Raw genomic sequence first — 14,574 nt, forward strand, 5'->3', positions numbered from 1 at the left:
ACCTCTTGAGTTAAAGACTACAGCCTCAACGTCTGGCATGAGGATAGGGAGATCTGTAGGTTTAGCAGACTAGGCCTCTTATTCAGGGATGCTAAACTGGTGGGTAGAGGGACACCAAATTGATCGGGCGAGGAGGTGGCCTAGCCCAGGAACAGGGATGCGCCTTTTTAATAGAGACTTAGCTGAATTTCCCCATAGAGAACAAGCCCTTGAGCTTTTCCTTTCTTTTTATCCCACGAAGCTGTGTTTGAGACCATTCTCCATTCCTGTGAAGGATTGGCAGGCCTTTTATATTAGTCTTTTTTTTTTTTTTTAATAATAGTGAGGTTGTCTCAGGTCAAACAGAGACAGACCCTGTTCAGAACCGAGCATCTCCTGCCTGGCTGTCCCCATCCCCTCGCGATGGCGGGGGGAACACAGTGTTTCGGCACCTCCTCCTCTGTCACAATGTTTTTCAGCTCCACCAAGCAAAGTGTCCAATTAGAGCAGAGCCTCTTGCTTCCATCTTTGCCGACATTTAATTAACATGCTGCTGCTGGCAGCCGCTGACAAATTCCAGAAACATGTTGTAAAGGGTTTTTGTCTTTACCCAGCATGGAAAATGAGGGTGTCATATCCCAAGGGGATGTGAATAGCTACTTTTGACTCCCCCCCTCAGGTGTGAGAATTATAGCTAGACGCAGTGAAGAGACCTATCAGCCCTCCCACCTCCTTTCTTTCTCTTTTCCTCTCCTGTTCTTCACCCTAGAAAACACACAGGTTTCGGGCCTGATTTTTATTCCTGCCACCTTCTTCAACTGTGACTGGAGCCTGATGATTCTGCAGGATAGAAGGACCAGTTAATACGAGACAGGGGGCTGTGCTCTATCTTTAGGCTCATCCCATCAGGATAACACCGTAAGTGGAAGGAACGGTCTGACGATGCTGGAAGAAATGGCTGAAACCAAGGAGGAAGAAAGGGTCTTGCCAGCCTGCAGACTACGTGCAAACAAGGTTCCCAAAGATCTGATGGAGGCCTCAGTATAGCAGTCAAGAGAAGTTAGCAGGGGGACGCACATAAATGCCTAGCCAGACCGCAAAACAGGCCCTCACCCAGGCTCTGGACGGCAGCGTTAGCACAGCGACAGCCGCTGCACCCCAACGCTATCTCCTTGAAAGCACCAGCCCAGCCTGTGCACTGGATCCTGGCTTACCACAAGGGCTCACCTTGGAAAGCCTGGCTGCTGGGTCCAACTGCACAGAGAAGGAGGCTCTGTCTTTAGCAAGGGGCTACACAGTATTTCAAGGACAGCATCAGGTCCTAAGCCAGCTGGCTCCATAGCCTGTAATATCCCTATACTAGAAGTGTTCATGCTCCACTTGAGCTCCAGGTCACCTTGCAGTATCCCAGCTCCTTGACTTTATTCTGAGTTTCTGGTCACCTACTCAGCCCCTCAAGCGCTCTGGCATGGACAGAGGGACACTTAGTCCCTTTCAGCTCAGCAGAGGTCACATCCTGCCCAGCCCCTTCACCATGGAGCTGGGGATCCCAAGCAGCCACTTGCCAGGGAGGTGAACGTGGCTCTGCCAGTGTTTCCCAGTAGAGCTGTTCTGTGTCACCCCTGGGAGAAACAGGGTCTGGGCAACATCCCACCCCGCTCCACTACTCACACAAGGGGCACAGTCATGGAAAGAAAAACATATTGCTAGTTTATTCACAAGAACAAATTACAAAAAGGAGAGAGAAGGGCAGGACAGCGTGGGAGCTTGGAGTGCTGCTGCCATGGGCAGAAAATAAGCTTTCACCAGAAGGCGATAGAGCAAAGCAACAGAGCCGAGGGGCTCTGGCTGTCCAGGCTTTGGGCAAAGTGTGTGCCTCAGTTTCCCCGTCCGCAGCACGGGGTGGTCGTGCTTCCCCAGAGGGTGCTGGGATGGTGACGCACCCCGGCCTGTGCAGGCGCAGTCCCTTGAAGGGCAGCCGCTTGCAGCAGCTGGGAGCGGAGGTCTCCACTGCTCCCGGGTCTCCTTGCTGGGACACGCAGGGCCTAGCCGATGCTGAACTGCTCCCCGGAGGTACAGAGACACGGCACAACCCCCCGCCCTGCTCCCTGGCGCGGCGGCAGGAGGGCACCCACCCCGCCGCCCGCTCCGCCCCGTGGCCTGTGCTCCCCGGCCCACTTGCACGCGGCCCCGCGGCCTCCCCACACGGGGCAGGGCCGAGGCAGCGAGGCCGAGGCCGCTCTGGGCGGGAAGGGCTCTCCGGAGGCGCCGGGCAAGGGGCGCCCCGTCACCCGAGGGCACCCGCAGGAGGCCGCGGCGGCGCCTCCGCAGGGGAGGCCGGGCCCGCCCCGCCGCGCCGCGCCCCCAGCGCCCGCGGAGCCTGGGCCCCCGGGTGCGCGGCGCGGCGGCTCAGGGGGAGGCGGGCTTGTCGCCGGCGTTGTGCATGTGGTACAGGCCGCTCTCCTCGTCCTCGGGCACCTGCGGCGGCGCCGCCCGCCGTCAGCCGCGCTGCCCCCGCGCCGCCCGCCCGCCTCGTGCCGCGGGCAACAGCGCCATCTTGTGCGCGCCCGCGCCTCCAGCGCCGCTGCGGCCCCGGCCGCGGCCCCGAACCGGCGCCGCCGACCCCGACCCACACCGCCGCCTGCGCCCCACCGGTTCCGACCCACACCCCCGACCCCGACCCACACCCCCGCCTGCGCCTCACCGATTCCGACCCACACCCCCGCCCCAGCGCCGCCGACTCCGACCTACATCCTCGCCCCACCGATTCCGACCCACACCGCCATCCCGGTGCTGCCGACCCCGACCCACACCCCCACCTCCGCCCCACCGATTCTCACCCACACTCCCACCCCCCTCCGACCCCGACCCACACCTCTGCCTCAGCCCCGCTGACTCCAACCCCAAATCCCCACCTCAGCCCCACCAGCCCCAATCCCTCCACCTCAGCCCCACCGACCCCAACTCCAAGTCCTTTGCCTCAGTCCCGCCAGCCGCGACCCCAAACCCTTGGTCCCGCTTTGTCCCCGGGACCGGGAGGGTCCCTCGTCCCCATGGCTCACCTCCCAGTAGACGTCATCCTCAAAGCAGGTCTCGTCCGCGGGATCGCCCCAGATCGGCAGCTTCAGGATGCCTCCTGGAAGCACCGAAGCAGGCTGTGAGCAAGGGGGACACGAGCCCCCATGGGGTGTGGGGCAGGGCTCCCTCCCCGTTGTAAGGAAGTGACCCTGAGTCAGTCTCCAGGAGCCTTTGCCTGGGGCTTTCCCGGTCTCCTCTCCCTGCCGACCAGACAGGTCCAATTTCTGGGCTCTCCGTCTTGTTCTAGCAGGGGGACTCTCAAAGGAGCACGTCTGCATCATGCAGTACCAAGAGGGCAGATGCGTGGGGGAGTAGGTGTTTCCTCTCCTGTTTGCCATGAAATGCATGCGAGTACTGACAGCAGGTGAGTGGGCCCTAAACGGAGACCTGCTGCTTGCTCGCAACCCTGCGCTATCCCACAAGAGGCCATCCTGATCGGGAAGGTGGGAAGGAGGCAAGACAGGGTTTCTGCCATGCTCCAGCTGTCCACAAAGCGGCAGCAATCACATGTTGGATGGGAGAAGATGGCCAGAGTCCACCAGTCCAGACAGCAAAGGGAACAAACTGAGCACTATCATGTTGCTTAGTACTGGACTAATGCAAACTCCAGCTCCATCTCCCTGCAAGCAGAAACCAAGGCTGTGGTCTGATCCAGACTAGAACTAATCCCCCTTTTCTCTAAACCCAAGCAAGTTTCCTGGGATTCAAGAATCCCCCTTTGCTGCCCAGTTCCCTCTACCTCTGTGGGCTTTGGGACAGTCCTATCTGCAGGTATCACAAGTGATGTGAGCAAGCTTGGAGTTGCTATTTCTGCCAGGGGGGTGCAACCCTCGCAACATAAGTAGGAAGGATCCATCCAGCCAAAGGGAGGAGCACATGGACACCCAGTTCAGCCACAGGCTGGAGTCAACCCTCCCCTCTCCATGCTCCCCTCCTGCTTACCCACAAGGGCCCCCCCAGCGAAAGCCATGACCAGAGATACAACAATGCCAGCTGCCTGGAAACCTCCTTGGACACTGGGTGTCCGGGTCTTGTAGCTGCCAGTGAAGTCAAAGGCCTTGATAAGCCTGCAGAGGACAGAAATGATGGGGATTGCTTCCAGCAGGAGACCTTGCCCAGATGGAGGAAAGCTATGCTGAGCCAGCCTGGAGAAGCTGTGTGCTCCGCTCCCTCAGGGCTCCCTCTTCTGCAGAGAACTAGAAGAACGTCACAAGGGCACAAAACGCTGCTCACTTCCTCCTCCTCTGGCCCCCGGTGAAACTTTAGGAGCAGCCCCAAATATAAACATTTCTTTGGATTTCAGACCTTCAGCTTTTACCTGACCCTCAAAACAATGCAGAGATAGAAAGAGGAAACTTTCCCCATCCATTGTGCCCCAGAACAATGCCAAGGATTGAGGTTATGGCTCATCTTTTGAGGACACCAGAGGAGTGTCAGCTATAAGAGATCAGTCTTTCACAGTTCAGCAAGCCCAAATTAGCCAGTCCACTGTGTGTTCTTGAGGGGGGAAAGGGACAATTCCGGACACAAAGCAAAGGCTATTAATTGATGCTGTCTTCCAGCCCAAGGAGCCCCAGGTAAAATGTATTGTTATGGAAGAGTTTCAAGCTGTCTTACCCTTCCTTTCCATACACATCCTCCGTGGCTGCAGCTGCAGTGATGGCTCCCACAATGCCCCCAATAAGGCCCGGCATGCCATGGAGGTTGTGGATGCCACATGTGTCCTGGATGTGCAACCTGGACTCCAAAACAGGCTGAGGGGAAGGGAAGTACAGAGAGATCAGGAACATGAGCACAATCCTGGAAAGGAATTAGTTCCTTCCATGGGGGACTGGGATTGGCAGGGAATGAAGAGTGATATTATGGGTCGCATTCAAGAACTAAAGGCTTGCAGACAATGATTGAGCCAAGCTCAAGGTGAAATGAAAACATATTCTCCAAACACTCTCCTATTAGGGCCTTCCTGAGAATTTTGAGGCAGTAAATGGAGTCAAATGCATCTCCGTAAGGGGCAGTGGAAAGCAGGAACCTCAATGGGGAATGAACCCATTCCTGGTGTCCTCAGCAGGACCAGCGCTGCAGTCCCCCACATAGCACTCACCGTGAGGTAGACATACCCCACTGTGGACACAATGCCACAGATGAACCCGACAATGAGGGAGCCATACGGAGTCAGCATCATCTCCGCACTGGTGCCCACAGCCACGCCACCAGCCAGTGTTGCATTCTGGATGTGAACCTGCAGAAGTAACCATCCTGTCTTATCATCTCAGAGAGATCCCAGTTGCTCAGGGATGGTGCAGATGGTAAAGCAGGAGAATCAGCTCTGAAAATGTTTCCAGAGGAAATATCAGGGCCCATTTTCCTGCTTGCTGGAGAAAAACAAGAGGAGAACAGGCAGCCTCTGTTGTAGCACTGCAGCGCATAGACTCCCACTCCCCATACCACACACACTCCTTGCATCCACAAATCTGGGTTGGGAGTTGTGATGAGTTGGAAATTGTCTCACCCATGTGTCATGCAGGCTCTGCTATCACACAGTTGTGCACCCACACACATAACATGTACAAGTCAGCCCCCTCATTGCTTACAAGCTGCCGCACAGGGCCTGCTCAGCTTGCTGGAGAGTGCTGCCAAGCACAGCTCTGCAACATGCCCATCAGAAGCTCTCTTGGCACAGCACATCAATGTCTGTGTGATCCTGCTGTGCCTTAGGTCCACCATGCACAGGACATCACCCAGTTCTTTCCCTGCATGTCTTGAACACCACAGGACTCACTACCTGCCTGCTTATTCCAAATAGCCTCTGCTTTTCTGGCTGGGGGGTGGTTGCACCATCATGCCCTGCAGTACCTTTTCAACAAATGAAAAGTGGCAATCCCTTTCTGGCCCCTTGATGAACCTAGTGACAAGTCCTCTGGGCAGCACAAGGCTCTTTGCTCCCAGCTTACCATGTCAAGCTTGCCTTTCTTCTGCAGCATGCTGGAGAAGGCCATTGTAGTGAGGACACAAGCAGCCAGTGAGCAGTACGTGTTAATGGCAGCCCGGTGCTGGGCATCCCCGTGTTCAGAAATTGCTGAATTGAAACTGGGCCAGTACATCCACAGATACAGGGTACCTGATGTGATGGGGAGGGGGGCACAAAGAAAAGAAAGGGAAAAGAATGAATACTGGGATTGAAAAATCCCTAAAAGGAAGATCTTTCTTTGCACAGAGAAGTTACATCCCTGGGTTCACCAGTCCTGCTGCCCTAGCACTGCTCCCCCCACAGCATTAGGAGACACTGGCAGAGGAGGGAAACAAAAATGCTTACTTGTTTTTCCAAGCAGCATCTCAACCCAAGCCCTGATGAAGGGCACAGGGTAGCTCTGAATTGTCAAAAAGTGGGATATAGCGTCCCTCAGCACCAGGCCCTGGTTTCAGTCCAATGTCCCCAGAGACATAGGAGGGACCAGCTCACTGTAGCTGAGCAGTACACAAATATCAACTCTACTGAGGCTGGGGTTGACTCACCGATCATAGCGAAGAGGTCAGAGTGGTACACAGAGCCCTGCTTGTCCTTACTCTGCTCCAGGTTGGGTCTATACAGGATGAGTGTCATGGTCAGGCCAAAGTAGGCCCCAAAGGTGTGAATGGTCATGGAGCCACCTGCATCTTTAACCTACAGCCATGGAAAAACAGAGGTTCCCTTCTGGAATGTCCACTCATTCTGGAAAAGAGATCTGGTTCACATCATACCCAGCTTGTCTGCCCAATTTCCAGCCTGCACTTGGTCATGGGGAGAGGGGGACAAAAATGCTCCAGTCCTGCTATTTACCCTGCTCTTTCAGTCCTGTGTATGGCCATGTCATTCTTCTTAGCTCCCCCTTGGAAGGCATCAAGGCAGAAGAGAATTTCTGACCTGCCCCAATGACAAGTGGGTTGCAACAATATCCTTAAAGCAAACTAGGATTAACCTTCTTCCATCACCAGCACGTGAAATAGGCACAGGACTGAGCATTAAATACAGAATAGTTTATCCCTTTCACCTCAGGATTCTTACACAAATATTGAAAAGCCACAAGTATTACAAGCATAAACAGACAGGAACAAGATCTAGTTCCTGAAGCACTTCCCCTTGAACACTGATGATGCTTTTTACGAATGCAGACTTCCTGTTGGCTTGTGAGGGATTGGGTCAAGAGTCCTTGCTGTCCCTGAGTGCCCTGGCAGTGGGGAATAGACTCAGTATGATGGCAACAGGCCACCTTTGATAAAGCACCCCAATAACCTCTCTCTGAGTCTTTGTCCTCCTCTCTTCCTCTGCCTTATTGCCTCAAACATTTGTGGCTGTGGTTGCATTGCTTTTCTACTTTTGTATCTGCCTGAGGACTCCTGCAGCTGCTGCAGTTTTCTCTCGTTAGCTGCATTTGCCCAGAGCTGGTGTCAGAAGCATCACCTACAGAGATGGGGTAAGAAGCAGTCACACAAGACAGCAAGGGCTGAACCTTTGTGCATGGGCGCTGCCTGAACTCATTTACATGATGTAATGAGGCTGGAGGGAATCACAGAGGATATTTCAAAGGCACACAGTCAAGACAATCATCATACTGTCAGACAAGAATTCCCCTTTTCACATCACTGCTGATAAGCATTGGTGAAGAATCCCTGCCTCATGTTTCAAACTACCAGGCTAGTGGCTCTCCAAGTGTTCTTTTTCCCCAGTGTGAGAGTTACTCCAGGGTCCCCATTGCTCAGGCTCTCAGTTTCACCTCTTACTTTCCCTCTGGTTCTACAAGTGCGTTTTCATCCCTCACACCAGGAAAATGAAATTCTGACTGGCAATTAGAAATAAATAAAGCTCTATTTCTCCCAAGCCTTTGCCATCCTTTTCCTCATGCCAGGTTGGTTCCCACGTGTGCTCATGTCTTCTGGGAGGCTCTTTGCTTTCCAGCCCCCCAAACCCTCTCTCAGACCACAGGAAACCTGCCTCCATCAGCAGACATCTCATCGACTTTGTTGTCTGATTTCCTTCTAGAAAGCCCATATTCCAGCAGGGAAGAAGCCAAGAAGGAAATCTCTGACAGGCATAAAGGGAGTCACTGGCCCTTTGTGTCAAGACTCCTCGGCTGCCTTGAGAGCCTCAGTAGAGGGACTCAGTGCTCTTGACTCATCAGGCTTGTATGTAAAACCCTGCAAAATCTCCTTTCTCAAGGAAAGGAGGGGCCAGACCACAGGAGAGTGGCTCCTGCCATCCTCCTCTTTTCTAACGCTTTTACTTTTTCTGCCTAAGTTATTGCATTTCAAATGCTTATGAAAGCAATGGCTTGGTGGAGCCATAGCAAAGGGAGACATTTTGAAGAGACATGCAGAGAGGAAGAAACAGAACTAAGTTGGTGCTGCCTAAAGGAAAGCCTTACATGAAGCAGGTTGAGCAGGATGTACTCATTCACTGCAAAGAGTGTGACTTGAAACAAAGTCATGACGAGGAGCTGTATGGGGCTGGTTTTGCCCAGGATGGCCCCAAAGGCAATGCACACAGAGCCCACACAGAAATCAGCATTGATCAGGCTGAAAGAGAGAAAAGAAAATTATGGTTTAATAAGGAAGTACTATCCCATAACTCACCCTTGCCCACCTCCAGCTCTAGAGAATCCCAGCCCGGAACAAATAGGTGATTAGGAGCCAGCCCTGGATTTCCCACTGACCTTCTTCACATCCTGACATATTGTCCAATTAAGTTGCTTTCCCCCAAATTGTTTGAACAATAAAATGCAGGATCATATAAGTTCTTAGCACTGGGGTCCCTGGTGCTTGGCTTGGGGAGTAAGGGATGACTCTCATCTCACATTTCGAATTGAACAGTACCCCCATAATAGCAGCCACCTTTGGGGTAAAAGGTGGAAAGCCACTGAAAGTATGCAGAACCCCACTCTGCTGCATCGGTGGAGGGAAATCAGGCCAAAGAGCTTTCCTTAAGCAACATACTCTTTAGGATCCCTGGAAGGAAGACAACAGTTTCAAGACTGTCTTTTGCACATAACACAGGGACAGGCACTCCCAGCTGCTTGGCTCCCATCCCCGTTCTTCCACTGCCCAGCCCAGAGATGGTACCCCAGAGCCCATGTCTCTCCTTACTTCTCCACTCCAATGAGGATCTTTCCAGTCTCAAAAGAGTGGAACCAGCCTTGCATCAGGATAGCCCACTGGATCCCAAAGGCAGCGAGGAGGAAATTGAAACCCACGGCTCCAAATCCATAACGCTTGAGGAACATCATGAGGAAGCCAAAGCCCACAAAGATCATCACATGGACATCCTGGAAAGCTGTGCCAAAGGAAGGAATCATCAGCTCTGCAGGGGAAGGTAGGGCCGCAAATGCCATTTGAATTCAGCAGTGCAGAGAAACTAAATATGTCAATGACAGTAGGGAAGAAATTCAAGGGAAAAATGTGTGTGTTTGTCACATGCCCCCTCATTTCTAAGTCTGAAGACTGCTCAGCTTTTGGAAACTGGCTTTTGGTTAAAAAGTTTAGTCTTGAAAGCCAAAAATGTTTACTAAAAGCAGTTTGCAAGAGAAGATTGGAGAGTCTAAAGGACTGTGCAAAGGAAAATATATTTCTATTCAATGTCCCCCCCCCCTTTTTTTTCAAAAACTGAGAAAATGTCAGGTAAAATGAATAGTGTCCAAGTTTTGTTAAAAGTGCATGAATGGTCATTCTGAGTAGGCCCATCCTACCAAGGGTCCTGACCCTGCTGATGGCCTGGAGCAAATATTTAGGGAAGAGTATAATAACAATGGAAATTTTTTTTTTAAATTAAATAGTAAACCATAATTTTTCTGTCCATCAACCTCTGCAGGCCAATCCACAGCACAGTGAGTATAACTGTTACTTCTTCCAGCTGTCAGAGCTAACCTTGCTGAGACAAGTGGTGACTGTTGGGATTTATAGTGATAGCTATGCAACTGTTTCTGGCTTGTTCCCTTTGCTTGATCCAATGATCCCTTTGACATAGGAATTAGCATGTGGGAAGATGAGCTCTGAGCAGTGCTGGAACAGAGGCACACTCTCCCTCTCCTGTCGAAGTGGAGACCCTTGCTCCACTGAAGTCAGTGGCAAAATATGCTTGATACCAGGATCTCACTTTCTGAGAGTTTCACCACTTAATTGTTCCCTTCAGTCTGGAGCAAGAGTCATCCCCACCACAGATATCCAGTTCTTCTAAGAGTGCTCATACCTGCTAACTCTTGTCCCTCAGATGCCCTTCCCCGCGGGAAACTGTACCTGTGGGACTGTGAGCCTCTTGAGAGAAATTCTTGGTGCAATAAACCTGGTTTACTTTTTAATGTTGCATTGTGTCTTTCAGATAAGCATCACTTTGCAATTAAGTGAGCTGAAAAGCTGCATAATTACAAATTAAATCATGCATGCCCTCACACTGGAGGCTGCTCTGCCCATGAAGAGAGCAGGACACCCAAGGCTGGGTTCCCCTGCCAGGAGACACCCACCAGCAAACTAACACTGCAGAAGAGGTGAACAAAGCAAATACAGAGCTACATCAGCAATTTCTGCATTATGCAGTGCACCGAACACTATAGCCTCTATAGCCAGCAAACACTGTGTGCCTCGGAGCAGGTATAAGCTCAGAGAAAAAGAAATTTAGTAACTGAGAATCTGCCCTACACCTAACCTATGCTGGCCCTTCAGCTTGCAGGGAGCCCAGCAGGCCTGGATCAGCTCCTGCAGGGACAATGGGACTGTATCCACTGCTTCCACTAAGGGCTGGATGAGGATTTGGGTGAGATGCAACTCTGCAGAAGTCTTAGCTTCTGTCCATTGGTACTTTCCAAGATCTTGCAGCTTGTATAAGGACAAGCATTTGGACAGGCTCCAGCAGTGTAGTGCCAAGTTGCAGAGACAGGTTAATTTTCTTGTTTCTAAAAATGCTCCCCACACCTACGAAATTCCTTGCAAAAGAGCAAGGAGACAAGATCTGCAGCTGACACTGTTCAGCAGGGGTCACTTCAAGTGCACGTCTCTGCATGTCCTAAGAACCAGTCTTCATAACTCTGATTTTACTATACAATCACATACACTTTCCCTTTGCAGCTGTATTTATTCTCACCACCTCTCTTCTCAAGGATAAGCAGGAAAATACACAGCTAGAATGATCTGCTGTCATTTGCATTATATAAACCTGCTGAATTCTCCTGAAAGCAGAAATATACAGGTCAAAATTAAGGTTGCAGACTGTGCATCCTCCAAAAACACAGAGGATCCTGATTGTGTGTTAGACCCTGTACAAACACGGAAGGATGAGCAGGTCTTTCCTCAAACTGCACACAGTCTAAAGCCTAGCATTTGTTTTCCCTTGAGAAGAATAACATGTTTTTGTGACTCACAAGTAGCCCAGGCTCTTCTAAGCCCTAAAGTTTTTGTGACCTTTCTCTTGTGGGAAGGCAATTGCCATTGCTATCGAGAGGAAGCGTTTGGGCTTCGGGAATACTACCTGTACTGAAGAATCTCACTTCTGTCCCCTAGAGAGCAGATGATTCACCCATTATGAAATATCAATATATGATTCAAAACTAAAAGAAATTGTAGTGCTGACTGGAGTTGAACTGGCAGTTGTGGAAATGGGCACCACTAATACAACTGCACACAGGCTTCCTCCTGCCTGGATTTCCTAATCATCTCTGGGCTTCCCACTGCAACATCTTTGCCATTGCAGACAGGTCCTGTGGACAGTAGCAGTCACAGAAACATTAAGGCAGATGATCTGTGCGTGTTTCACCATCTCAGTCTCTTCTAAGCAGAGCTGGATGGACACAAAGATCAAAACGCCAGGGCTCTGTCATCTTGTCACATTTGCCCATCTTTGCAGAGAGAGAGAGAGAGAGAGAGAATTTCTGATTAGACAATGGGGAAAAAAGAGCTCTGCTTTTGGGCACATGGGCCCTTCCTCAGGTCTGAAATAGAAACAGAATTCAAAGTTAAAGTGAGAACAGTTGCTCTGAAGTTGATTTAATTATGTGAATCTGTTAAGCCATTTGAGGGAGAATATTTAGTGCTGTGGAGCAAAGCTGGGTTATGAGCACAAAAGAGATATAACATCACTAGCTCCTACAAGCTCCTTGGCCTAAAAACTCACCTCCCTGATGTCCTCCCAGCATTACAATGACAACAGCACTTGTGCATGGCTGCTGCTTCACACAGACCTGTGTGGGGTTAGTCCAAAGGGCAGGATCTTGACAAAGAGCTCAGGGGAGTCATGGCCTCAGACTAACCTGAATGCCAGCTGAATAACTGGCTTTTGTAAGCAAATCCTTCTCGGAAATAGCTAATCTTCAGCAAGTTCAGGTTTCTATAGCTCCTTTGATTTAGAAGGTGTTTTTAATGGAAATGTTCTAAATAGATCCATGACTCAGGCCCGTTGCTTCCTTGGAAACAATTGCCTACAGAAGCAGAGCGTTTCCAATACTTGACAAAGAAGATGACCAGCGCTGGAGATCAAATCCAGCCAAACACACTGCCTGGTCAAAAAGGCTTTAAGCACCTGAAAAACCCCTACCACAATATGTTGCAGTGACTGAAGAGCCCTGGGAACCTGGCAGGTCGGGAGATGTCCAGCATCAAAATGGCAGTAACTAAAGGGTAATTTACTAGTGAGGGGGAGGACATAGGAAGGGGAGGAAGATGTCACAGGATCTAGACAGCCGTTCCTCTGTATGCACAGAAAAGCTTGCTCTGATCTAGAGCCAAGGGAGGAGGCAGGAAGCTGAAAGGTGCTGAGAACACGTCAGCCCTATTCCTGGAAAAAAAGACGTCATTTACTGCTGTCACAGCACGCTGTTGACAGTGCCCCAAGAGCACTGGGAAGCCACAAGGCTTTTCTCTTGCTCTTTAGTAAGTTTCAGACCAGTCCCAAGGCAAGGGCCTGATTTTCCAGGAACAGGTGGAGACATCACCTCTGACAGGCTGTGTCCCAAGCCAGATATATCTGGGCAAGACAAAAGAAGCACTTGGTAAGGGCTTGTCCTTCTAAAACTTCCCCTTCACCTTCTCCCAAATCCATACATAGAGCTGTGGGGCAATGAAGCCATTTTCTAGGTAGTAGGTACATGCTGAGCTTGTAGCAGAGATCAGAGAGTACTCACAGTACTGTAACATGGCACATGGCTCTTCCATCCGTTTCTGCTTAAGAGCTCTCCTGAGAGCTGTTCTAGGGGTGTTCATTCATGTAACGTGCAAGATCTAAGCCCCTCTCTCACTGCCCTTTCTGAGGCCTGCCCTTACTTTCCTTCCTTGCAGGGACAGCAGTCTCAGGAGCTTGTCCAGGAGCCCCGCTCCATCCCGGAGCTAGCAGGCACCTCTCCAAATTACAGCCCTCACCTGCAAAGAACAAGGTCCTGGGAAGACCTTAAGGAGCACAGCCAGATAGCAGAGAGATGGGCTGGTCCAGTGGAAGGGACCCTGCAGCTGGGGCTGGGATCCTGGGGAGGGTAGTGCTGGGAGCAGCATTTGCAGATACATGCAGTGTTGAGGGATGGGACCAGCCAACACTCAGACTAGGATTCCCAAATACTCACACGGGTATCGGAAGTAGAAATCATTCTCTATGTCACTGGTCACATTCATCGTTTGCTTCTCTTCCTCCCAGTGTGCATCAGCTTCAGGACTAAAGCGCACGAAGACCCCAAAAAGGATGATCATAGCCACCTCCCAGAGGAGGCAGACGAGTGGGAGCCGCCAGCGCATGTACGTGTTCTTCGCCATCCCCTGGTGCCTCGGCCGCTCCATCCGCAGAGATCCCCAGGGGGCCGGCAGAACATGTGAGCCTGCGTCCCCTGCATCCGTGGAAGGCAGGCGACACTTATAAGTACAAGAGTGCAAGGTGGGGCCCAGGGAGGTGCCTCTGGCAGGATCACGTTTCAGAGTGTGGGAGGTTCGACAGACTTACTCTCACCCTCCTTCCTCCCCGGGAGGAGGGACAGGTCTCCAGCACCTTTCCCCTAAGCTCCTCCAAACACCTCTGAGCCCTGCCTCTGAGGGTGACTGCAAGAGGCGTGAGGCTGGTGCCCAGCAGGAAGTCCAGGCATCCTGCCTCCTGCTCTGCCCTGCCCCACACCCCTTTCTTTTCCCTTTCAGGATCAGGGCTGGATGCAGGCATCCTGACCCTCAGTGCCTGCCGCCCTGAGCACCCTCCCTTCCTACAGGGCACAGGCCAGGGAGGCCTTTCTCCCTGTGGGCAGGGAAGGGTGATGAGACCTTTCTCCTCCTTGCTTTCTGGCATGCATCTGGACAATCAATCACACTTTGTAAGCTAGGGTGAAGGTGAATGGGGCTGGGCCTGCCACCCCATGCAGGGCAACTCCCAGAGCCTCTTGGGCAACACCAAATTATCACAGGGGCTTGTTTCCTCCAATGAGCCTCTGCCAGGCTCCGGATGCGGAGCTGGGGAGATGCAGCCCTGGCAGAGCTGGGGGCTGCCCAGGGGCTGCCCACTCCTCTTCACTGCCCTGTGGACAGCTCTGTCTG

General features: G+C 51.8%; 1 protein-coding gene across 1 annotated transcript; it reads right to left on the minus strand.

Annotated features, from left to right (window-relative positions):
• Positions 1-1,663: 1,663 nt before the first annotated feature.
• RHCG (Rh family C glycoprotein) lies at positions 1,664-13,905 on the minus strand. Its single transcript, XM_064517244.1, has 10 exons — positions 13,626-13,905; positions 9,175-9,361; positions 8,457-8,607; positions 6,571-6,718; positions 6,009-6,175; positions 5,159-5,296; positions 4,675-4,811; positions 4,000-4,124; positions 3,042-3,115; positions 1,664-2,457 (listed from the first exon to the last, which is right to left on the minus strand). Exons 1-10 carry the CDS (start codon positions 13,834-13,836, stop codon positions 2,389-2,391), a joined length of 1,407 nt encoding a protein of 468 aa, XP_064373314.1. The 5' UTR covers positions 13,837-13,905; the 3' UTR covers positions 1,664-2,388.
• Positions 13,906-14,574: the final 669 nt, after the last annotated feature.

Source organism: Dromaius novaehollandiae, chromosome 10, assembly GCF_036370855.1.
Source record: "Dromaius novaehollandiae isolate bDroNov1 chromosome 10, bDroNov1.hap1, whole genome shotgun sequence".
Lineage (NCBI taxonomy): Eukaryota > Metazoa > Chordata > Aves > Casuariiformes > Dromaiidae > Dromaius > Dromaius novaehollandiae.